Consider the following 27,431-nt stretch of genomic DNA (forward strand, 5'->3'; position numbering starts at 1 on the left):
CCTGCAATGTGGGAGACCTAGGTTCTATCCCTGGGTTGGGAAGATCCCTTGAAGAAGGGAACGGCTACCCACTCCAGTATTCTGGTCAGGAAAATTTCATGGACTGTATAATCCATGGGGTCGCAAAGAGTCGAACATGACTGAGAGACTTTCACTTCACTTCACAGCTCTAATAATCTACACCTGAAACTAAGCAGCGGTTGCTCCCTGTTAATGCTTTCCATTTGGCACCCATTCAGTATCACAGAGAAGACTCAACTCTCATTTTGACCTTAGGGAGAGAATCAGAGATAATAAAACATTGTCATGATAAAATGCCTCCCATCAGAGTCAGAGGCATGGCAGGTATGGAAGAAAGGGAGAAAAGAAAATTTTTTACAGCACTTACTCAAGGAAGGGGAAAAAACAGCACTGACGGAAAACTAAGCAGCAGCCAGAAAAAAGAAACATATGGGTCACTTAAATCAGGTTACACGTCATTACTAAAAGGAATGTTAAAAGACAGAGAGCAAATGGCTGTTGTTTTCTTTACATTCACAAAGTCAAGCTAGGGCTTCCCTGGTGACTCAGTGGTAAAGAATCTGCCTGCCAATGCAGGAGACACGGATTCAATTCCTGATCCAAGAAGATCCCACATGTCACGGGGCAACTAATAAGCCTGTACACCGCAGCTACTAAGCCTGTGCTCTAGAGTCGGTGAGCCACAACTAACTGAGCCCACGTGCCACAACGACTGAAGCCATGTGCCCCAGAGCCCGCGCTCCACAACAAGTGAAGCCACTGCGGTGAGAAGCCTCTGCACGCCAACTAAAGAGGAGCCCCACCCTCCGCAACTAGGGAAAAGCCCACACAGCAATGAAGACTCAGCACAGCCAAAAGTAAATAAATTTAATCAATTAATTAAAAGCAGTCAAACTGTCCATTTCCCAATGCTGCCCAATACTGTGCTAATACAGGCACTTAAAACTTCAGAATTAACAGAGCCACACTCCAAAGAGGACTTGAAAGTTCAGAGCAAAAGACTCTGTTAAAAAGAAGACACATAGCTAGATTATACTTACTATAAACTCATAATAAACCATGGTTTTTCTGAGGGTCTAGGTTACTGTCTATTTTAGTGGTAAAGCTAATACTGGCATTATCCTAAAGTATTAAAAATCATACTTAAGCTTCTAATTAGCAAAATCAAACATACCTCCATAAATCAATTAAGGAAAAGCAAATGGATTCACTCTTCTCTAAAAATAAAACTGGTCTACATTTCCATGCATTACAATATTTATAAACCTGTGTCCTACCCATTCCAACAAAATCTGTAATAATTCTGGTTGACTGCTATTACTGTGGTCAAACAGAAATGCTTCTGTTTACCCTCAAGGATAATACAGTCTATGAGATCTCATCATAAAATGTGCTGTTAGTAAAATTTAATTCATTCTATTTCACTGATTATATAAAAGAAGGGGAGAGAAAGAAATATGATGAATCACACTCTCACCTATTATATGACCAAAAACAAGTCAAGAGTTCCTAGAGACACTTTATTTTTCTGCAAAGTCATATTATAAATCTTATAAGCTGAATATTTTAAAAGAATAAATCTGTGCTAAATCTACACTTTCTTTTTTCTCTGAGTCACATTTTTCAACTATCGTGGGGGGCTTTTTGCATTATTTATCCATAACTAATGAGATTAAACTATGAAGTTTTATGTTAAGACAAAAATAAAATAAAAATCCCTCAACACAACTGTGTGCCCCCAACACAATTTCTGGTTTAGCCACCCCAGGAGTGAGGGACCAGAGCAGGCAGAGAAGAGCAGTAAAGCCTGCTGTCATGCGAGCCTAAGCACCTCCAAACACACCTCAGATTTGGAAGGTAATTCCAAAGAGTTTCAAAAAAGTTTCAAGCCAGACGTGAATGTGAAGGAAAGTGGTTGTGTTTCCAGAGGTGTGATTACAGATTTTTTTTTTCCGTAAATTTCCATCTCATATAATTTTTTCTTGTTTGTTTTGGTCTCTCACCAATCATAAGTTTTCTCACCTGTATGGGATCCTTGGCTTCCATTTACCTGCCGGGGGGAGGCACACGCTGACAGAAGCTCCAGGTGCGGAGGCACAGCCTGCCACGCGGGGGTTGCCAGAGGAGGGCTCTGAGATGCTTCACAGAAGGGCACCCAAATGTCAGTTTCTCTGAGTCTTTCCCTGTTTTTTGGTTCATTTATTCAGAAGAGTATCCACTTATGGCAGGAAAGGCAGTGGAGTGGGTAAAACCCCAATGTCAGCATTCTAGAAGTCAAGTCAAAACGCCTTACTCTTTCACGTGTAGCCTCTCCTCTCAGTCCTGTTCTCCCTACACCACTGCCTCCACCGTGCCCGAGAACTCATACAGGGAGGACCCACTGGTCCAGCCTCTATAGAGAACAGATTTCAGTATTAAACTGGGAAAGGGGTGGTCCCATGATGCGTGTCACAAGAGTAGAGACCTTCCAGTCAATGCCCCTGGTTGTCTGCCTTTGGAGAGACCTGGCACTTCCAATTCCTAAACCTCTCCAGAGTTCTGTGGCAAGAACTGGCTTGTTTCTGGAATTCTCCAACCCTGAGGGCATTTAGCTCCCAGCTTCCAGTGGTCAGTTTAGCTCAGCATCACTCAGTTTTCCAACTTGCAAACTGTGATCAACACTATTTCCCCTCTTTCTCTTTAACCTAATAAATTCATAACTTGTTCAAAATCCCTTTACTGACATTTTCTGGGGGTTTCAGGAGAAAGCAAGATGATCATGTATATTTAATCCACTATGCTTGAGAGCAAGTCCTACAAAATAAGTAATTTTAAAAAATAAACACAGGGGAGGGGAGGAAGGCTCAAGAGAGAGGGGACATAGTACACATAGAGCTGATTCACTTTGCTGTACAGCAGAAACACAATACTGTAAAGCAATTAGATGCCAATAAAAGATAGTCAATGAAAAAATTATAAAAACATATATATGTTGAACTACTCTGTGCCAACAAAACGTAGTCAAGCAAGCCTTTCGCCTGGACTTGACAAGTCTCTCTTCAAACCTGCACAGCGCTGTGCTAGCTGGCTCTCAGGCTCCTCAAGCCCATGGCCCTCGCTCTGCCAGCGCTCCCCACCAAGGCTGCCTCCTTTCTGCTTCCATCTTCAGTCTCGCAATATCCAAAGGTATCTTCCCTCATTTGAAAAATGTTTTAACCTTCGTAACTATAATTGCCTTCCACTGGCAGCAGTACTGTGGAGTAGTTACTCCAAAGAGCCCTCCTGTACAAAAATAATGAGTTCTTGGCTAAAATAAACTCTTCAGTGCACTAATGGGCTTCCAGAAAGTAAAGGACACCCCCCAAGGACCCCAGCACCATAACCAAAATGAATAACCACAAGCGAACACTCTGTGGCTTGAATCTGAGGTAAAACACTGAGCAAGAAGCAAACTCTTAAGGACAGGGTGTCCCTGAGGATGCAGCCAGCTACTGGGAGACCTAAGCCTTCAGCCTGGCCACTGGGACACTGAGCTTGACAGCCCCACTAAACCAAAAACTGCTAAAGGAGATGAAAGTGGTTGATGCTGCAGTCCCCGGGTCCCTTACTTGGGGCCTTAGATTAAGATCAAACAAATAGAAGCTCACAGTCAGCATTATCAAAGACTTAAGGAAACAAGCCACCGTCAGTGCTTAACGAAACCAGCAACAGATTTTGGTCCCTAAGGACTTAAAATATTGGCTTTATGCACACAAAATGTAAAATATCAGTTATTGAGTCAGCAAGAACAGCACACAACACCAACACTGAGGAAAGCAAACCTGCACTGAAAGCAAAGGGAGAACGCAGACAATTCTGCAGCACTTCAGTGTTGCCAAGGGCTGGTTCTGTCCCTTTAACTGTTCCTGAAAGCGTGGAATCATGGAAAGACCTATCTTTGCATAATGATACAAATTCCCTCCAGCAAACAATCCACTACCACATCACACAGAGCCCACAGGAAAGTGTTCAAATATGAAATCCTCACATATTTCAATTATAAACTGAGTGCATACTGAGAGTCACTTTACCCTCATAAAGACAGCTTCACTGATTATGGCAGCAATATCCATCTGATCACGGCAATATTACAGTGAATTGGGATAAACAAAAAAATTCAGTAAGCTGTAATAACCCAACAATCCTAAAAAGCCTCAGTTGTTTGCAGACAGTCCTCTACTTTTGTCAATTTAACCTTTAAAGACTCCTTACCATTGTCTATTTATCTATTCTTGAACAGTCTTTCACACAACTAAGTCAAATATTCATACACTGGCTAATCAATGAATGTTTTCAGCTACCGTACAGTGAGGCTCCATTTTTTTCCATTCAGTCGTATCTGTGCAATCATTTAATTTTATCACACCTTTATAAACTGTAAAAAGACACTGACAGAAAATATCAATGTCACTAAGACTTACACTAGTGATAAGGAGTCTCAAACGAACAACCTAAAGCTAAGATGAAAATAATTTTACATATGCCAAAAACAGCAAGTCTTTAACCTTAAGAAGATGTCCACTGGACTTACACTGGTGGACAAACAGCAGCTCAGCTGCAAATTAAAAGAACAAAAGAGCACTGTAAAATCCTGAATTGCTAACCAAATAAAGGAAGAGGACAGTCTGTCAACACACAGAACCATCAACGACCAGCCCTCACAGATGGCTCCTTCAGTGGGACAACCATCTTGATAAAGTGGCCATGACTGAGGAGTGCCATCTGCCCTGACTCTACATGAAACCACTTGGGATGTAGGAAACCATGGTTCTCAAGCATGGATGCGAGTGGGGAGGACAGGGACAGCAAGGGTGACCAAAAACGTGCACTGTATCTCTCAAGCACATCAACCTTCTCAATGGTAAGTCTGAATAAATGCTTTTACAGTAAAATAAAAATGATATTGTATTAAACAAAGCACAACACTTCCCCAATTCTTCTCACATAACGCAAAACAAAGTTTAGGGTCTGCAGGTGCGGGCTGGACTGTGCTCTCAGGCTCAGTGGGGGTAAACATTCACTCCATTATTGTTGACAGAACTTGCTGGAAAGGAACGCAATTCACTAACAGAACTACATCTGGCACAGTTGGGACCACAAAGACAAAGCCTAACATTAACAAAACTAACACATGCAAGGCATAATCCCCATTAAAAGCTCTAATCAGTTAAACACCAATATATATTTAACAAATATAGAAGGCTGATTATCAAAGTAGTAAATTAAATATATTAATGTATAAAGCCCTATGTGGGCAAGCAAGCCCAATGAAGGCAGAGGTTCATTGAAAAAATGAACCCAGGAAACTCAGAAGCAAAAGTGCCTTTGCCTTGAGAAACAGAGAAGCAAACACGAAAGGAAGATGCAAAACTACATCCTTCTGTTTGCAGAGCAGAGAGACAGACACGGAGGACAGACAGAGACACGGACACAGACAGAGACACGGAGGACAGACAGAGACACAGACACAGAGACATGGAGAACAGACAGAGACACAGAGAACAGACAGGGACACGGACACAGAGGACAGACAGAGACACGGACACAGAGGACAGACAGAGACAGACTCAGAGGACAGACAGAGACACAGACACAGACACAGAGACATGGAGGACAGACAGAGACACAGACACAGACACAGAGGACAGACAGAGACATGGAGGACAGACAGAGACACAGACTCAGAGAACAAAGAGAGACACAGGCACAGAGGACAGACAGAGGCACGGACAACAGACAGAGACATGGAGAACAGACAGAGACACAGACTCAGAGAACAGACAGAGACACAGACACAGACAGAGACACAGAGAACAGACAGAGACACAGAGAACAGACAGAGACACAGACACGGAGAACTGAAAGAGACACGGAGGACAGACAGAGACACGGAGGACAGACAGAGATACAGAGACACAGAGGACAGACAGAGACACGGAGGACAGAGAGAGACACGGAGGACAGACAGAGACACAGAAAACAGACAGAGACACAGACACAGAGAACAGAGACACAGACAGAGACACGGAGGACAGACAGAGACACAGGCGTGGGGAGGAAGCAGCGAGGACAGGAGCATCACCATGGAAACACACACTACCACATGTGAAACAGAGAGCCCACGGGGATCTGCTGTGACTCAGGGAACTCAAACCAGGGCTCTGCAGTCACCCAGAAAGGCGGGACAGTGAGGAAGGTGGGAGGCAGGTTCAAGAGGGAGGGGACATAGGTATACCTATGGCTGATTCATGTTGATGTTTGGTAGAAACCAACACAATACTGAAGAGTTATTATCCTTCAATTAAATATAAATTTTAAGAAACTGCATTCCTTGTATTTCATTTGTTAATAATCTCATTATTTTCCAGACTGTAAGTTTTAATGCAAAGAAATGAAACACCAGCAGTTGATCCCGAAAATTATAGGCCCTCCTAACTACTGAGGAAAAAAAAAATTCTCACCAATATCAGGAGAAAATGGTAAACTCTTCCTATAACTTCAGAAAAAGACAATATACTTTGGCATCATAAAACTATCCTTTAAAATGCTATTTCTCAAAGAACAAAAGATTACTGTAGTCAAGAAGAATGAAAAATCCTGTTATTTCTGATCTATTATTTTCTGTCTTCATATCAAATGTGTTTTCTTTGTAGCATTTATTATAACTTAGAATTATTTACTTCTTTAAAAAAAATAAGGCTTGAGCTTCCATCTTTTTGTTTATATTTTACTGTGCCCTTAATGAGGTCCTGTCATATTCTTGCCATTGAATATTTGTATGTAGGTTGATGTGAAAGAATAAATGATGAATAAAAGCAAAATAAAATAAAATTGTTATTTCTGATCAAGGAGTCCCAAACATACCCAGACTCAGAGACTGTCATGTCCCATGAAAGTAACTTTTAACATTTATAGAATCTGTACTTCTGATTGGTTGTCTCCCTTAATGAAGTACTGGCCCACTGTGCGTGCACACATGCTCGCTCAGTTGGTCACGCCTGACTCCTTGCCACCCTCCTCCAGGGACTGTAGCCCGCAAGGTTCCTCTGCCCCTGGGCGTCTCCAGGCAGGAATACTGGAGCGGTTGCCATTTCCTCCTCCTGGGGATCTTCCCAACCCAGGGAACGAAACCTGTGTCTCCTGCCTTGGCAAGAGGTTTCTTTACCACTATGCCAACTGGGAAGCCCAGTAATGGCATTTAAATTAACATTTGCTTCCTAAAAAAAGAAATATCTGTGATATATATAGAAGTCAAAATAAAAGTCTCAATCGTACCAGCTCCCTTATTAAAAAAAAAAAAAAAAAAAGAAAAAAACTATGTGTCTCAGCTAGTTTAAATTAACATAGGCAAAGAAAGAAGAATGGTGTTAGGTCATTTAAAAATGAAAATTATGAGGAAAAATAGAATTTTCAAAATTATACTTTTATTTTTCAAATTCTATCTTTATGTTACACATGCTACCCCCAGAACGTCATCTAAGGCAAGACTTACTGTAACTGCCAGGAGATTTTTCTTCATAAGTAAAATGAAGTTGTAACTCTTCCTCTGACATCTCACAAATGAACACTTTCAGCAAACAGCAAATAATAAATAAAGCATTGTGTGTCTGCCAAATGAAGATGTGGCTAGAAAGGAAAGAACAAATCACACAAGAAACAGTGTTTAATCATGAGCACAATCCATTTATTTCTAGTCCATGATTTCTCATTTTGCTTGTAATATTAGAACAATGTCCATATCTTTCTTCATGACCCATGATTTATGACACTGGACCAATGACATCTACTACAGTTTACCTCATACTTTATTCTGTATTTTACACAGTGAGTCAATTTAAAAAAACTTTTTCCTTTAGGCATGACTGCTCTTTGTTCTTAATATTATAGTTGTCCCATATACAAGCAATTCAAACAAATCTAAACTAAAAACAGAAAAAATAAAAAATAGAGTAACATGAAGAAAATATATGCAAATACATAACCAAATTTTAAATGGGGCATCACCAGTTGTACAGTATTTCTATTCCTACTATTTGTATTAATAATCATGGACTCAGAACAATTTTAATTGAATTCAACATAAATTGTTTGGAAACAGGGAAATGAGCAATCTTTTAAGATACTATTATCCAAAAATAGTTTCAAAAAATTCTTAAGTGCATAAAAGGTGAACCTTCCACTATATAAATATAAAACCATAATGTCTAATCTGAACCTTCGTTCACCTAATATGTAAGAAATAAAGGACACAAATGTAGAATGAAATAATACTCACACTGAGTCATTAAACTAGATATATCCAGCAGTGAAAATGGGAAAAAATTAACTTTTTTAATAATAATTACACAATTAATCTTCTTAAAGAATGTATTTCTAAAGACTGTCTAAAATGCTAACTAAAATCAGATTCCAGAATTTATAATCTCACTCTAATGACTTGGACAGTTAATTAAAACCTCTTGTACTTTTCCCCTAAATAATGAGAATAATTCCTTTATAGTTTTCAAAAGACCATAACCTATTTCTACCAATAAGTGAGTAACTGTCATACTATTAAATATAAATTAAACATAGAGAGAGCAGCCAGCTTACTTCTGACATTCTGCTGAAAGTTTTAGTTCTTTGGTTCTAGAAAGGAAGACCTTAATTAGTGCACCAAGGTTTCCTGTTCGAGGATTATTTTCAACTGCAAGAGAAGAAAAGGTTTGAAAAAGTTAAAAGTTAAGAACTGAAATCAAAGTGGGCATATCATAACATTTCTAAAACCAAATGTCAAATTGAAGTTGCTCAGGGACCAAGCTTATTGTCAATTTCAAATCTAATTGGGGAAATTAGCAATGAGAGAAACTGCTGCTTGGTCTTCTCTAAACAGCAAAAAATGATTCACAAATGAAAATGATAGAAACTGTAGGAGAAAAGTTATCTCATCTCGGAACTCAAAACTATAAAGAAAAGATGTACATGGGAATAAGTGCACCATTAAGCACATCTGTTTAGTGCTCAATAACTGTCCAATTAGTCCAGGTCTATCAACTGGGTATGTGTTCTTGTCACAGCTTGAGAGCAGACCCAAGTAATTGCATAATCTCCTCATGATAAAATGTGTAGCACCTGGCTGATCCAAGTGTGGTTCATGGACTAGCTGCAAGAGCATTTACCTGGGAGCCTGCTGGAAGTGCAGAACCCCACGGCCACCCTACACTACTGAAGTTGACAGTGCTTCTCAAAGTTCAACATGCATTTAAATCACACAGCATTCTCATTAAAGTTCATATCCTGATTCCGCATGTGTGGAGTGACTCTGCACCTGTGACAGTCTCCCAGGTGATGCCCACTGCTGCTGGGTGGAGAACTCCACTGATGAGTACCAAGGGGCAACTAAGTTAGGGCAGGTTTTGTCTAGCTTTCATAACCACAATAGGCATGTGATTAGCTATCGCTAGAGTTTCACACTGAATCAAAAATTTCCTACTTTTAAGCTTTGGGTTTAGCTTAAAAGTCCTGGAAGATTCCACATGCCTCAGAGCAATTCAGCCTGCACACTGCAGCTCCTGAGACAGCGTGCTGCAACTACTGAAGCCCACACCCCTAAAGCCTGTGCTCTGGAGCTTCAGGAGCCAGAGTAAGAACAGGGGATATCTGACAGGAAGGCAGAAAAGCATGTGGAACCAGACTACAGAAAGTGACTAGGTTCAAAGCTCAACTCCACCTCTTGACTAGCTGTGTGACACCTGTCAACTTCTTTAACCTCTCTGTACCTCAGTTTCTTCACCTGTAAAATTCAGATAATGATAATACTTAATAGAAAACTAATTTGACTCTAGAGCTTGAATCTGTTAACTAAAATGACTGTGTGAAAAAAGGAATTCTCTGTGTCCACAGGAGTTCAAGCAAAGTCTAGGAAATACTCAGATAATGATAATAATCTCACTAAAATACCTATTCCCATTGGGAATACCCAATGGATCCCCAAGGTCCAATAACCAATATACTGAAAACATAGAGGACAGAGACAAGTTAACATCTATGAAGATGCAATCAACAAAATCTCACTGTGGAAAATTCTACTATCCACTTTCTTCAATAAGAAAAAAATTGGGGGGGGGGGGGAGACAAATTCAGGAGGAATTAGCTATGAAAAAGAATTGTAAAGACATATTAACTAATAATAACATGTGCACTTTATTTGGCTCCTGATTGAAACAAACTGAGACAAACAGAAATTTGAACAGTCAGGAGATGTTTTACGATATTAAAAATTTGTTTTTAGTAGATAATGATATTTTTCCCTTTAAAAAATCATTACTATGAGATACATACCACAATATCTATGGATGAAAAATATAATGCTTGAGGTTTGTGCCAAATTAATTATGTCAGGATATGTTTCTGGATTCATATACACTTTTTATTTGTGCACTTTTCTACACATTTATATGTCAATAAATAAGTGAGAGATACAGATGATGCCTTCGAAGTGTGGTGCTGGAGAAGACTCATGAAAGCCCTCTGGACAGCAAGGAGATCAAACGAGTCAATCTTAAGGGAGATCAACCCTGAATATTCACTGGAAGGAATGATGCTGAAGCTCCAGTATTTCAGTTATCTGATATGAATAGATGACTCACTGCAAAAGTCCCTGATGCTGGGAAAGATCAAGGGCAGAAGGGGAAGAGGGCGTCAGAGGATGAGATGGTTGGATGGCATCACTGATGCAATGAACACAAACTTGGGCAAACTCCAGGAAATGGTGAGGGACAGGGAGGCCTGGCATGCAAGAGTCCATGGGTTGCAAAGAGTCGGACATGACCAGGCAACTGAACAACAACAGATGAAACAAGATTGGCCATGAGTTGAAAATGACTGGAACTGGGAGATGAACATATGGGAGGTCATTATATTATTCTCTGTCTGCCTTTGTATGGGTGTGAAATTTTTTTTTTTTAAATAAGGAATTAAAAATAAAACCCCCATGAAGAAATACACAAAAATCAATGCTCATGAAAAACGCTGAATAAGGACAGTCCTTTTCCACCCCAAAAGAAAAGGAAACCCTTTAACAAAATACAAATTCTATAGAACTGAACGAAAGTTTTATTTGTTATTATTAGCAGGCCTAACTGCTAAAGTACTTTTGTCTACTCCAACCAGAACACTCAATGCTAATCATCTCACCTGATAGTTTGCTATACAGATTCAAAGATAACAAGTCCCAAAAAAACAACTGGTAAGAACTAAACAAGGTGAACATAGGGCAACCTTCACCTCCTCACATAAAACAACCGACTTGGCTCTCACAGTACTAACCTAATAGATAAGAACTAAGGGGAAGCGGATAGGAATGCACTTAAAATTCACTATGAGGTAAAGAAATTTGTCTTGGACCCAGAGCGCCTCATGTGTAGATTTAGGGGATAAATAATAAAGATGAATACAAAAAGCCCAACAAAAATAATGGCCACAAACATCCCCAAATTGATGAAAACATTAATCTATGTATCTAAGTAAAACCCTAAATAGAATAAAGAATTTCAAAATTTTGTAAAAGACAAAATCTTGACAGCAGTTAACAAAAAAAATGACTTATTTACAAGAGAACAACAATACAATTAAACAGCAGACTTTCCATCTGAAAAGAGACCGAAAGGCAATGAAATAACCTAGTCAAACGGATGAGAGAAAATAAATGCCAACCAAGAACTCTGTATCTAGAAAAACTGTGCTTCAAAATGAAGGCAACAGAGAACAGAGGACACAACTTTACAGTGGAGAAAATGGACAAACACAACACTGGTCACATAATCAAGGTCAACATCATCAGTGAAACTCATGCATGTACCGTTGATATGATGTGTTGAGATCAGCACATCACCTCTGTGATGCCTACAAACCCGTGATTCCCATCTAGCCATGAGAATAACATCAAACAAATTGAGGGACATTCTGGAAATACTCTACCAGCAATTCTCAAAACTCTTAAAAGTCATTAAAAATGAGCAAAATCTGAGACCAAAGGAGGTTAAGGCGACTTGATGACTAAATGCAATGTAGCATCTTGAAAAAGAAAAAGGACATGTGGGAAAACTAGTGAAATCTAAATAAATTTAGATAATAGTAATGCACCGAAGTTAACTCTTTAGTTGGGACAAATATACCATATAAATATAAGATGTTGACAATAGAGGAAACTGATGAGGGTTATATGGGAACTCTCTACATGGTTTTGCAACTTTTCTATAAATCTAACACCATTCTAAAATTTAACTTTCATTTTAGAAATCTCAATAGATGGGTTTAACAGAAAAAAAGATTAATAAACTAAGGACAGATTAATAGAAAATATCCTATGGAAGGTCAGAGAGAAAAAAAAAGTAAAAACACACACAAAAAAAGAGCCTAACAAACATATGGAACATAGTGAAAATGTTAACAAGTATAACAGAGGCCCTTGAAGGAGAGAAAAAGACAGAATAGGACAGAAACAATGTATTAATATAAATCAACAATGGCTGAGAATTTTCCAAAACTGATGAAAGACATCAAACCACAGATCTAACAGGGAGGGAGGGAGGAAAGGGGAGGAAGGAAAAAGGTAGGAAGGAAAGAAGGAAGGAAGGAAAAATACTTCTGAGCATATTCTAAGATGCTGAAAACCAAAGGATTAAAAAAGAAAAACGCTAAAGTATCCAGAAGGAAAAAACCTCCATTTTTTTTTTCCAAAAGAACACCACTAACACTGACAGCTTTAATCTCAACAAAATGAGAACAACCAGAAAAATAACAGAATGGTGTCCTTAAAGTATGGAAAGAATTATCACCAACCTAGAATTCTACACCCAGCACACCTATCTTCCAAAAGTAAAGGGAAAATGAAAACATTTTCAGACCAAAAAATAAAACAGAATTGTCATATACCCACAAAACCCTTAAAATCTATATGCATTTGTATCTATTGACATAAAAAGAAGCTCCTGAGTACTGCTAATTGAAAATAACATATAAATAATACCACTTACATAAAACTGTGCATATAAATCAATATACACAGAATACTCTGCTAAGATTTTGATCTTATCACAAAAGATTAGCAGTGATTTTTTTTTTTTTGCTATTCTCCAAAGTGGTTTTAAATATAGAATGACATACTTAAATATACAATACCAAGTGAAAAACACAGATTAAAATAATTGTATGTGTGTATTTAATATTATGTAAATGTGTATTCAAAGAAGAGATAACAGAAGGCAAAATATTAACAACAGCTTTGTGAGGGTTGTGGAATATGAGCAAACACTGCCTTTTTTACATTTTAGTACGCTTTCCAAATTGTATTAATAAGTATTATTCCCAATTTAAAAATGCTATTTTTGTAAAAACCCCAAGGTCACTTAAAAACTATATCATAATAACTGCATTGATATCACTGTTACACAAAATTAATTCTCAGCAAACTGTCACACAGGTTTTTGAAAGTCAGCTCTATTTAGTACAAAATTCTCAAAATCTATGGTTATAACTGAAGAAAAAATTCAAGGCAACTATTATAATAACACCTCTATCATTACCAACATAATTTGTTTTTAAAAGCAAAAATATTTCATCAAAGGCTGTTTTTGGCAGAGTAAGTTAAATGGGAGTTAGCTTACATGGAGCATATCCATAAGCTTGATTTAAAAACAAGCTTGTCATCACTCATTAAGCTCTAGTACACCACTTGTTTAACAGACATATTATCTCTAATTTTCAAAGCAACAGTGAAATATAATTATCCACATTTTTTAAGGCATACATTTCTTTCCAACTGTTACCAATTTGAAAGTAAAGTATTTGAGAAGTGAGGTCCAAAAAAGGTAACATTTATTGACAGAAATAATGAACAATGACAAATCCTAGGCACTGTACTGGATATTTCATGTTATCTGACTTTTCCTCATGAAAATTCTGCAATTTAGATTAAGAAATTAAAGCTCAGCTAATAATTAAGTAGCAGAGTTATAATTAAGACCATAAAATAATTCGAGAGCTCAGGCACTTTACCATTAACACAAGGTTGTTATTACTAACTTGAGAAGCTTCTGAATATATTTTCCTATTAATGAATAATAATTATTCTAGTTAACATAACCAACAACAGCATCTTTTGCAACTGGCAAAGGATGAATGATCCTATATTCTCTAGGAACTATACATGCAACTACAAAACAAACAATATTTGGGGCTATTCTCAGTATTTCAAAATTAGCAAAAAGAATAAGCTCTATGTCTTAGCAGAGTCCATTACCATGACTGCAAATTAAGCAACCATGTGTCTCACTGCTGTTAACTGAATGGTACTCTCTAGTGGCATCAATGAGCACCAAGAATAATTAGTACTATTATAATTATCATCATCAAAAATATATCACTTCATTAATTCAATTCATATTGCAGTAACAAAATTTATTAACAGAAATTGTAAAATAACTGCCTCACATTACACACACACACACACACATACACACACTCATTTTTCCTCCTTACCTAAAGACCTGCAGACTGAAATGGTTGCCTCCTCTAGGAGCTTCAACTCAGTACTGGAGAAAGAGAAGAAAGGTAATTAATAACTATAACACTAATCATAATCCGCCTGCAATGCAGGAGACCCCAGTTCAATTCCTGGATTGGGAGGATACCCTGGAGAAGAGAAAGGCTACTACCCACTCCAGTACTCTGGCCTGGAGAATTCCATGGATTGTATAGTCCATGGGGTCGCAAAGAGTCCATTCCATGGACATGACTGAGCGGCTTTCACTTTCAATCATATTCATACTAACCAGTTAAAGGACTATATAAAAATAAACATAAGAAAAACAACTCAGAAGGAAAATGCAGTGTACAGTGGTAAACAATAAGCAAAATAAAGCTTCTATTCTCAATGTGATTAGAAAATTTACTACAATTCTCAACATGAGACTCCTAAAAAAAAGCAATTGGGGCGCGTTGCCTTTTAGGTACTGAAGCAGAGAGGAGAGGCAGGACTGGGGGACTTATAGAAAAATTCAAGAAAGGTATTTCCAAATGCAGAGCACAAGGCAGGAGACTCATGTGCCCAGCTCCAAGGGAAGTACTTATCATAGGATTAAACTTCTTTCGATAAATGCCATTATTTTTTTTATAATACTTTCAAACAATTCAACAACACTGAAAAAGAAACAAAGAGACAAAACACATATATATAAACTCCAATAATTTATAAATATATAGAAAAACTGAGGTAGATGCAAACTGACACAGAGGCAGGAGGCATAGACAGAGACAGACATAAACCTCTTAGATTTAAAAAGTAGGGAAGCTTCATGACAGTGGATTCAGCAGTGGTTTCTTACATATGACACCAAAAACACAGGCATCAAAAGAAAACAAATGGACTACATCAAAATTTAAAACTTTTGCATATCAAGGGATACTATCAACAGAGTAAAAAGTCAACCCAACCAAATGAGAGAAAATATTTGCAAATCATATAGCTGATAAGGCATTAATATCCAAAATACATTTTTAAAAAAACTCTGACTCAACAACAACAAAAAAGCAATTTAAATATCTGCAAAGGATTCAGATTTTGGAGACTTTATGTCTCCAAAGACATAAAAATAGCCAACAGGTGTAAGAAAAGAGATGTTCAATATCACTAGTCATTTAGAGAAATGTGAACCAAAACCACAATGAATACTACTTCACATCCATTAAGACGGAGTTATTTTTTTAAAAGAGAAGGAAAAGAAAAGGAAATGAAAAAAAGTGTTGGAGGGTATGTAGAGAAGCTGGGACCCTTGGGTACTGCTGATGGTTATGCAAAATGGAGCAAGTGTTGTGAAAACCAGTATGCCAACTTTTCAAACAATCAAAAACAGAACTACCATACGATCCAGCAGTTCCGTTTCTGGGTACACATACACCCAAAAGGATTAAAAGCACAGAGTCGGAGAGACAGCTGCACACTGAGACACTCAGCAGCACTATCTACAACAGCCAAAAGGCAGAAGCAACAAAGTGCTGACCGATGGGTGAAGGACGGCACAAAATATGGCACATGCATATAATGGAATACTATTTGGCCTTAAAGAGGAAAATTCTGATACATGCTACAACATGGATGTACCCTGAAGACGTTATGGTAAGTGAAATAAGCCAGTCACAAAAAGACAAATATTCTATGACTCCACACATATAAGGTTCCTAGAGTAGCCAGCCCATAGAGACAAAGTAGACAGGTGGTTGCTGTTGGCGTGTTTGGAAACAGTGAGGTGGGGACCAGGGAGATGGCAAGCTAGTATGTGGTGACTATGGAGTTTCAGTTGGGGAAGATGAAAAGTTCCCAAGATGGATAGTGGAGATAATTAAACAACAATGTGAATGTACTTTTATCACAGAAGTGAACACTTAGAAATGGTAAAAATGATAAATTTTTTGTTGTATGTATTCTGCCACAATTTTTAAAAAGTGCATTCCAGTTCAACTACTTACTAGCTGTGTAACCTTGGGATCATTTAACTTTTAGCTTTGTCACACATAAAACAGAAATTATTTTTTTAAAAAGTGCTTCAAAAAGTGTTGTTATTATTAAATTATGCAATACAGCACTTAAAACAGTGCCTGGCATAAAGTAAAACCTCAATGATAGCCACTCTGATGCCAAAATGCAGTACTTTTTTCCCTGTTAATAAATAAAAATAATGCTTTCCATTTGTGTAACATAAAAACTTTAAAGTTTTTCAAAGCCCTTTCAAATTTATTAGCACATGAAAACCTCTTCTATTGAGCAGGACAGTTACAAACCCTATTTTAATAGATAAGCAAACAGAGGCTTCCAAGGAGTTTAAGTAACATCCCAGGAATCAGTAGTCTAGGAAGAACAAGAACCAGCCTTTACAGCCAGGTGACTGGTTTGAAAATGTTGTTCTTTTCTGCCAATACACATGGCACACGGCGAACCCTCTACATGGGCAACTCTTTCAGGGCAAGCTAAAAAATCTCTACCTCCCATGGTGCTCTGCTGTTGCTGCTGAAGCATATTTTGAAAAGAACAATATATAAGTACTGACGCCTTTGACAAGAAAATTTTAGAGCAACTATGAAAGAAAATAGATTACTTTAACTGTTTCTAGAACTATGCTGTCCAATATGGTAACCACTAGCTACACGTAGTGACTGACCACTTGAAATGTGACCCGTCCAAACCGAGATGCATTGAAATACAAAATACATAACGGATTTCAAAGATTTTTAAAAAAACAAAATACTTAATTATTAGTCCTTATGTTCATGAAATTGTAACTTTGGGGAGATGTTGAGCCAAATAAAACATACTTTCAAAATTAATCTCACCTGTTTCATTTTACATTTTTAATGTGGCTACTAGAAAACTTCACATACATGCCAGTCTAACCTTTTATATCTATTAAAGCTACGCTGGAACTTGTCTCCTAGCAACTGAAGCCAGTATCATGCATAAAAAGTACTGTACATACACACAGAGCTAGAACTAACTACTTCAGTGAATATGCTATTACCTTAAGAATCTCAAATTATATTCACATTCAAAGATAAATATTTTTTCAAAGTAAATCTTTAAAGTTCCTTCTAAGATTGAAAAAATTTTAGCCAAAATTACCTAGAAATGATTGTAGAGTCAACTGTTCATATGTCCCAGGTCTTTATCTCTGCATCAGGTACTTCTGGAGTGTCTGCCCAGCACATATTATGTCTGCTGCCCTCCCTTCCCTTTCTTCCACGTCCCACCTACTTACTCCTCAGGGCTGAGTGGAGGCAGACAGGCTTGCCCAGCCTGACCCCACGCCCTGGCCAGAGCTGACTGGCTCAGAGTCTAAGCCATGCCAGGGTCTTAGGGAATATGGAATTGAGATGGAGAGACAGGTTATCCACATGGCTGGAAATGGGCTGCCAAGCTGAGGGTTACAGGAAGCCAACCTCTATCCACGGAGTGGCAGAGATAAACAAAAAGGACACTCAGGATTCTCACTGGCCTTCTAATTCTTGGGACCAGTTCTTTCTGAAGCCTAGCTGTGTTTCTGGGATTCTATGAGACATCCCTGTCTCTTCATCACATAAGCCCCTTCCTTTTACTGACATACGCTAAATCAAATCGATTTTTGCTAATAACCAAAAGACTTCTAATTAATAAATCACTGTGGTCAGATTTAATAATATACCTTAGTAGTTGGCAAGAAGTAGGAGCTATGAATTACTCAGTTTATGGGTTACTTGGGCAAAAAATAAAAGTAAAGAGGTATAAAATGCAAAAGATCATAAACAGTTTTACAAGGTTAATAACTAGACCACATGTATAAAATCTGTTTCACCGGTACTTCTGCTTTCTTCAGTCAATAACACTTTCTTAAAACCAGCTGGAACCAAGAGCTTCAATTATACACATATGGCTACAACCTTCAAAAGCTTCAGAATTTACTTGTTCAACAAACACTGTCTAGGTGCCCAGGATATGCCGGGTTCTGTGAAAGATGCTGTCTCTGCCTCCAGGCTACACACTGGAGTGAAGAAGCAGACTCTCTGGTGCAGGGGAAGTACAGAGATCAAACCCAGCCCTATGCATGAGCTTATGCAAGGTGCACCCAACCCACCCTATGAGCAGTCAAGAAAGGCATCCCGGAAGAAGTAACCATCCCAAAGGAGGAAGAGAAGACAGCTGGGCAGACAAAAAGGGAAGGCTTTCAAGACACAAGGAATGTGTATGCAAAGGCATGGCAGTCACAGACAGCCTGGCAGATTCTGGGAAGCAAAGGTTAGTCAACATTGGAGAACAGTAAACTAACTACAAGTCTGGAGAAATATACCAGATGGCTGGAGTACAGGGTTCAGTTTCTCAACTCACTCTCAACAGAAAGGTATTGAGCGTTCCCAAAACAAAAACCAAAACAAGGTTCTGGTTTCTTCTGAATACAGTATTAGCCTGTAAGAAGAATTAATTCCAACATTAATTCCATGTAAGTAAGGATGGTTTGGACATCATTTCCTCTAGGAAACCACCTCTGATCATCTAAGCCCTGGTAAGAAGCCTGGTTTCTATCCCAAAAGCACTCAATCATGAAACTGAGCACCCTGTAGCAAGACAAACCAGTTATCTATTTATGTAACCAGCTAGATGGCGGGGGGGGGGGGGGGGGGGGGGGGGGGCGTTGTCCTGGCTCATTCCCAGCCTGGTACAAATCAGGCACTTAATAAAAATGCACCGAATCAATGAAAGTCTTTTGTCAGACACTAAAGAGGACAAAATTCCTTCCCCATCCCTCAGGAAACACTTCACATTCTCTAGATTTCAAGGCAATGTCCATCCCCAAGTTTAATTTTTTATTAAAATATTTTTAAAGACACCTTTTTTTGTTGTTCAGACACTTAATTCAGGTCTGATCTTTACGACTTTATGACTTTACGACTGCAGCATGCCAGGCTTCCCTGTCCTTCACTATCTCCCAGATTTGCTCAAACTCATGTCCACTGAGTTGGTGATGCCATTCAATAATCTCATCCTGTTTTCTTTTCTCCTCCTGCCTTCAGTCTTTCCCACCATCAGGGTCTTTTCTGATGCGTTGGCTGTTCCCACCAGGTGGCCAAAGTATTGGAGCTTCAGCTTCAGCATCAGTCCTTCCAAAGTCTATTCAGGGTTGATTTCCTTTAGGATTGACTGGGTTTGGTCTCCTTGCAGTGGTAGAGATCCTCAAGAGTCTTCTCCAGCACAATTCAAAACCAGATTTGTTTCCAAATGTAAAATAATGTTATCTTTTTGAAGCAGGCTGGTTTCTTGGTCACTCAAGAACTATCCCATTTGTTGGAAAGCTCTGTCTGGTGGTAAGCTGGCCAGCATTGCCATTCTGTGATTAGGCCCCTAGGGCCTGGGTCCCCTACAGATGGCCACAATCCAACACAGCTTATACCCAGCCACCACACCTCCTCAAAAATCACCACCACAGGTCAGAGTGTCTTCAATGTCCAGACTAAAAGCTCCTTAAGAGGGAAAGTGTCTCATTCACCCATGCCTTCCCGCACCATGCCTGATACAGTGGCTCAGCCAGAAGAAAAACACATGACAGTTACCTATGAAATGAAGGATTTACAGAGCTCTGTTCGTTGCATTTTCTGCACTCTGAAGTGTTACTTCTACAAAGGAAATCAGCCAGGGACACCCTTGCCAAAAGCAACACACTGTTACAATAGAATTCCTTTCCTCCCATCCTCCAATTTTCTAAACTTCTTGGAACATTTTAAGAATAATCTTCTTTCCCATTCGCTTGATTTAGAGCTAAAAAGGGGTGGTAAGCAACTGGGGTGGTTGGTAACTGCTGCCGCGTGTTACAGGCATCTATACACAGTACCGTTGAGTTAAACAAATGAGCTCAGATGTTCTGGCAGCAGGCAACTAACAAATCATCATTTGCAGTAAATAAAAGTAAAACTCACTGCAAAATATGCCAATGTTTTCAGGACAATTACAGTCAGAAACTGAATACTGTTTCTGAAAGCAACCATGCTTCTGGGACACTGGAAGCATACAACAGGGGGGCAAAGCAGCAGCAAATATTCACACCAATACAGATTAAGTAAGTTAACATCACACAGAGGTCTTCAAACTTCCTGTATACATTAACTCCACAACCAGGTCAATCTGAAAAACGTCATTAATGGGAGATTAGGAATAAATACTGAAAACTAGTCATCTCAAGCAAACATTTGCTAAGGGAACTAAACTCTAGATAAACAATCCTATTGATCCAAGGATCAGGTGTGGCTCTGTCCGAAGCAATCCCTGTATGTGAGAGCAGATCAGGCTCCTCCTTTTCAGAGTGCTATCACTCCAGCAGCGACAAAACCAGAGGGATTCACAGAACAGGAATCTCAGTTTTACAGGTGACATCCCAGTGGACAACAGGACTGATGGGACTGAAGAGCAATGCTCGAGAATCTGTCACGCACATGGGAATATTTGAAACTGGTCTAGGGCTTTTTCCAGTTTTAAGAACCTCTACTGGCTTTCCTGAAGATAATTCAGCAAGGGAGTGGTTATCAAGATTTTCACAACTTCAGGGAAGTTCTTTAAACATTACCAAAGCCATTTCTAGGCTATATCCTAAGTCTATCCCCTTCTCTGCTCTGATTTCATGAAGAGACTATCCCTCAGGAGGGAACTGTCATCAACACCAACCCCTCATTCTCTACCCGCTCCAGTGAGCATTTCCACAACAAAAGGCCCCACTGAGTGTCAGTAACACGACTGGACGACTTCTAAGTTATGTAATGATCAACGTCATCTCTGCCACCTCTGCTGAGTGCACCAACATTCACCATGAGAAAGTCAAGTAAGTGGGGAGAGTAGGTAGCAGAGAAGACTTGAAAGGTGAAAAAAAAAAAAAGCAAAAGAGAGAAGAACTTTAATGCCACCTTAAGGAGTTTGGATTTTATCCTACATAAAATAGGAAACCAATAAACAGATACTCAAAAATATACACTAACAGAACTCTTAATAGCACCAGCAAGGTGCTTCAGGTATACGATGGTTAAATGCCTTCAATCATCCTCAGATTTTTAGCAAAAGACAAAAAGATAATGTGACCAGCAACAATAATAATAGTGCCCCTAGTAGTATATACAATAAAGCCTAACCGTGTGCTCACCCAACAACCACTATAACTGACCAGTGTTGCCCACTGTTGGGCCAGTAAACTTGGATAAACCACTAACTGTTACTAGTGCAAAACTCAGTCAATTACATTATCTTTAAAAATTCTAGTTTAATTCCACTAAAATAATACACCAAATTGGAACACTAGGAAGAAATAGCAATGGAAATAACATGGATGACTCCACAGCCACTAGATTCACAGGCTGGTCACTTTAAATTCTTATACCCCAAGTGTGCTACCTCTCAATTTAACCATTATCATCAATTAACAAACTCATTCTGGCACAATGGATTTCCAACCATTCCCATTGCTGAAGACAACATATGCTCCCCATATAATGAAAAACTCCAAAGTCACATATTTCAATTCCAGCTTCCTCATTCCAATTGGTACGACTGGCCAAGATACTTAATTTGAGCATCTCAGCTTCCTCACATGTAAATGAAGGTAAGAATGCGACCATCTGATAGGATAGTTGTGAGGGTACACTATAATGTACTCAGAAAGTTCAGGTTTTTGTGTGAACCTAAGTTTTTATTTCTTTGCGATAAATGCTTAAGAGTGCAATTCACACTACACGGAAAGTACACAGCACTCAGCTCCACATTCTCAACAACAAACAAATCCATGAGTGTTAAAACGGTCAACTTTGCATTTATTTATTCCTTAATGCATCTTATAAGTAATTTGCCAATCTTCACCTTTCTTCTCTCTACAGGGCAGAGGGGAAGTACAGCATAACGTAGTAGTTTTTGAAGTAGTTCCACATTTTGAAATAGCATCAAAACAGCTATGTCAAACAATGGTAGATGATCTGCTTTGATTTTATTTCCATTAATATGTTACTACAGTAGAATCACAACCCCAGTGGATTACAAAGGAAATCAATATTCCTTATTCACCTAGCAAAACTTCTCAGTATTAAGTGATGTTTAATAAGTGGCAGGAAAGAAACTTAAATCAAGGCAATTTTTCTTTTTTAAAAAGGAAATTGATTTTTATTTGTTACTGCAAAAACGAACTATGCTAAAACCACCATGAGGTAATGCTATACACCTATCAGAGCTGTTAAAATAAACAAGAGTGATAGCATCAAATGCAGGCAAGGATTTAGAGAAACTGGATATCACCTACATTACTCATGAGAATGTAAAATGATAGAGCCACTCTGGACAACAGTTTTGGCAGTTTTGTACAAAACTAAACATTTACCACATAACCCAGTAATTGTACTCTTAAGCATTTATCTCAAAGAAATAAAAACTTATGTTCACACAAAAACCTGTACAAAAACCTGGACACAAATGTTCATGAAGATTTATTCATAAAAACCAAAAACTGGAAACAATCCAGATGTCCTTCAATAGGTCACTGTTTAAACAAACTATCGTATATACACAACAGAACACTACTCAGAAAAAAAAAAAAGGAGTAAACTATGATATACACAACAACTTGAACAGAACTCAAGGATACCATGCTGAGTGAAAGAGCCAATCTCAAAACGTTACATAGTGTATGATTCTAAATAACCTTCCTGAAATAACAAAATTAGAGACAGAAAACTGAATTAGTGGCTGCCAGGGTTTAGAGATGGGGAAGGTAGAAACAATGGATGAACCTATTTTTTAGGGCAGGAATAGAGATGCAGAGGTAGAGAATGGCCATGAGACGAAGGGCTGGGGAGAGGGAGGGCGGGATGAACCGGCAGCTGGGACTGACACACACACACCAGCACGCGTAAAGCAGAGTCAGTGGGAGCCTGCCGTACGGCAAAGGAGCTCAGCTCGGCACTCTGCGGTGACCCATGGGACGGGTGGGGGTGCTTAGAGGGAGGTCCACGAGGGAGGGGATATATGGAAACATATAGCTGATTCACCTTAGTGTACAGCAGAGACTAACACAACACTGCAAAGCATTATACTCCAATAAAACAAAAATGGGTGTGGCTACAAAGGGAAAGCACAAGGGAGCCTTGCCAGGATGAAACAGTGATGCATCTAGACTGTGGTGGTGTTTAACCTGTGAAACAGTTGTCCAGAGCTCTATATGGCTTCCCGGGTGGCTCAGTGGTAAAGAATCTGCCTGCCAAGCAGGAGACACAGGTTCCATCCCTGGGTTGGGAAGATCCCCTGGAGAAGGAAATGGGAACCCACTCCAGTATTCTTGTCTGGGAAATTTCATGAACAGAGGAGCCTGGCAGGCTACAGTCCATGGAGTTGCAAAAGAGTCAGACACCACTTAGTGATTAAACAACTACTACATGCACACACAAATGACTGCATTAATTGCTGAACTCTCAATAATCTTTGTGGCTTATACCAATGTCAATTTCCTGGTTTGGGTACTGAACTAGAGTTACAAAAGATGATACCATTGAGGGAAACAGGGAAGGATACAAGACATCTCTCTGTACTATTTTTTTTTTTTTTTTGCAACTTCTTATGAATCTACAATTGTTTCAAAATAACAAGTTAAAAATCATAAAAATAAAGCTATAAGAACTTAAACAGAAGAATTATATAAATATATAATTTTAAAATATATATAAAACACATATATATAAAACATATATGTGGATTTCCCTATATCTATAAACACTCATTATTAATGCCTGTATACTGTTCCAGTGTGCAGATGCACCATTTTTATTTGCTTGTTCATTCATCACATCTCCTTACTGGCACTTAGATTGTTAGCAATTTTCAATTATCATAAACATTGCTACCAATTGTCTTTACACATATATCTCTCTACATACATTTCTTAAACTTGTCCAATCATCTTCTTAATATAAATTCTAGAAGTGGAATTGCTAGATCAATGACATTTCTGTTCTGGTGAATTATGCAAATTGCATTCCAGAAAGATCTAAACAATTACCATTCCCACCAAAATGCATAACTGTGACTTAACCCACAAATATTCCTAAATCTGCAAAATTACAAACCCAGATCTTTTCCACCAAATCCAATGATTTTTATATTCAGATAAGCACATGTTGACAGTAAGCAAACATAAGAACCTTCATGACAAATTCAGATTTTTTCCCCCTCTTTAAAATGGCCCATGGAGAGGAACTCATAAAGGATGCAACATCTAACTGGCAAAATATCATGCCACTGTAATTTTTTAAAAAGTTCTATTCAACATCATGTATTCACTGTACCAGGCAATCAACTTTTGTATTAGCTAACATGGAGATGGGGCACATCAAGAACCACTGTACAGAGTTTACAACTTCTCTGGATTTAAACTCTGAATTACAATCCTCTGACATGGCAAACAACTCTGGCCTTAATATGAAGAATGGTATAGTGAAAAGGATACCGAAATATTCGATTGTGACAGAAAACGAAGAAGCTTAGCAAATACAAAGTAAAAAATAGTGGATACAGCAAACTCAGCTCTGAGACAACCAACCTAGAGGGGTGGCAGGGAGGCTCAAGAGAGAAGGGACATATGTATACTTATGGCTGATTCACGCTGTTGTATGGCAGAAATACAACACTGTAAAGCAATTACCCTCCAATTAAAAATGTTTTAAAACTGTGGATATTTTTTCATTATAAAAAGAGATGATCAATTGTATTACCCTCTTATGCAGAAAATGTGTCCAGAGTCATCAGCCACAATTCACAAGGTGACAGAAGAAAATAAAAACAACCCTGGCCTTATGATTAGATCTGCTCTCCACCACAACCTCAGGGAGACCCTGCCATTAGTTTGTATATGAAAATAAAAAGACCAGAGCTCAGTGTTACAGCATACATCCCTTCATTCATCAACAAAGCACCACTGTCAGATGGCAAGCAGTTTTCCAGAAGTGACAATTTAAACAAGAAGGAACATTTCTTGGTAGGGGAGAAAAGCTAATTTCATATGAAGCCTGTAGTTCAAGAACTCAAGCGTCCACAACCAAAATAAGTATATAAAATGGGTCATCTAATGAACTTAGTATCTATTCCTGATAATTGTCACACGTATTCTTGCCTGGAGAATTCCATGGACAGACAAGCCTGGTGGGCTTCAGTCTGTGGGGTTGCAAAGAGTCGGACACAACTGAGCAACTAATACTTTACTCAAAAATATATATGAGTTACTTACAAAATCTCCATCAGCTGGTATAACAGGTCAGACAGGCCACACTCAGCCAGTAAAATACTCACCACTGGAGTTAACAGAAACTGCATACTTAGGAACAGACTTTTGAACTTTGTGGGAGAATGTGAGGGTGGGATATTTCAAAAGAACAGCATGTATACTATCTATGGTGAAACAGATCACCAGCCCAGGTGGGATGCACGAGACAAGTGCTCCGGCCTGGTGCACTGGGAAGACCCAGAGGAATCGGGTGGAGAGGGAGGTGGGAGGGGGGATCGGGATTGGGAATACATGTAAATCCATGGCTGATTCATATCAATGTATGACAAAACCCACTGGAAAAAAATAATAATAATAATAATAAAAAAAAAAAATTAAAAAAAAAAAAAAGAAACTGCATACTTAGGCTGGTAACTGATGACCTATGACCTACATCACAGGGCCAACATACAGCCTCAGAAGGAATTGTTTATGGTCCTTCAGGCAGATTCTACCATCCAACATATTTTTTCTATTTTGACTTTCTCTTTTCTATCAACCCATGTGTCTCATTCTTCATCTGTCCACACTTTGAATTTTTAAGAAACATAAAGAGTCTCAATGGAAACTGTCAGGCCAGTGTTGGATCTCAGAGATTAAAGAAAGGAAAGAGAGGTAGAATAGTATATAATCTTAGAAAAGAAACTTACCAACTGGTTGTAGAACAACAGTGCAACCTAAGAAAGAATCTTATCATATTCTCAAATGCAGAACCAATTTGGTTTCCCACATAAAATCAGAAATTTAAAAAAAAATTTTCACACTACAGAGAAAAATAATTTATTTTTAAAAACTCAAAACTGCAACTAAGTACTGTTTACATTTAGCAGATTTTCAGTAATTTGAACTCAAATAATTTAGAATTTGGGAGTATTTCAACATGGGATGAGGAGACTTAGGAAAAGAACTATTTAACTTTCTACAAATAAAGATATGTTCAGGGCTTCCCTGGTGGTTCTAGGGGTTAAGACTCTGTGCTTCCAAGGCTGGGAGCTTGAGTATGATCCCTGGTCAGGGAACAAAGATCTCATGTGCCTCTCAGCGTGGCCAAAAAAAAAAAAAGTATGTTCAAAGACTTCAGCATATACTTGGAAAGTTGAAAAGTTCTAGAGGGAGATGATGGTGATCATTTGAACACAATATAAATGCATTTAATGCCAGTGAAATGTACACCTAAAAATGGTTAAAATGGTAAATTTTGTTAGTTATATTTTACAACAAAAAGAAAAAAGATTCTTTGAGCCCAACATCTAGAAATCTTCTTAACCAACTACTCTCAGGACTCAGAAACTGGGCTTACATTCTGACTCAATCATTAACCTTCACTTTTCTTATGTTTCTATAGAAATGACTTAATAAATCTGATTGCACCATACAGGCCTAACTTTGGAAGCTCACTTGAAAAATGGCATCCTAAAATGAGACATGACCCTTTAACTGAACAACGATAATATTCTCAGGACTTGGAATGGTTCACTGAGATATGGTTCACTTGGGATGGTTTACTCAGCTTCTAGATTGTAAAACTCAATAGGGAGCTCCCCTGGTGGCTCA

At 38.5% G+C, this 27,431-nt stretch overlaps 1 protein-coding gene across 2 annotated transcripts in view; it reads right to left on the reverse strand.

Moving 5' to 3' along the window:
* Positions 1–27,431, reverse strand: part of DYM (dymeclin) — a 372,695-nt gene that overhangs the window by 306,556 nt on the left and 38,708 nt on the right. For both annotated transcript variants that reach the window (XM_061130629.1, XM_061130628.1), the window contains exons 3-5: positions 14,560–14,612; positions 8,632–8,725; positions 7,532–7,665 (exon numbers count right to left, since the gene is read on the reverse strand). In XM_061130629.1, the coding sequence (XP_060986612.1) occupies positions 7,532–7,665; positions 8,632–8,725; positions 14,560–14,612 (281 nt within the window). The remainder of the gene's footprint in view (positions 1–7,531; positions 7,666–8,631; positions 8,726–14,559; positions 14,613–27,431) is intronic.

Source organism: Dama dama, chromosome 27, assembly GCF_033118175.1.
Source record: "Dama dama isolate Ldn47 chromosome 27, ASM3311817v1, whole genome shotgun sequence".
In the NCBI taxonomy this organism is placed as follows: domain Eukaryota; kingdom Metazoa; phylum Chordata; class Mammalia; order Artiodactyla; family Cervidae; genus Dama; species Dama dama.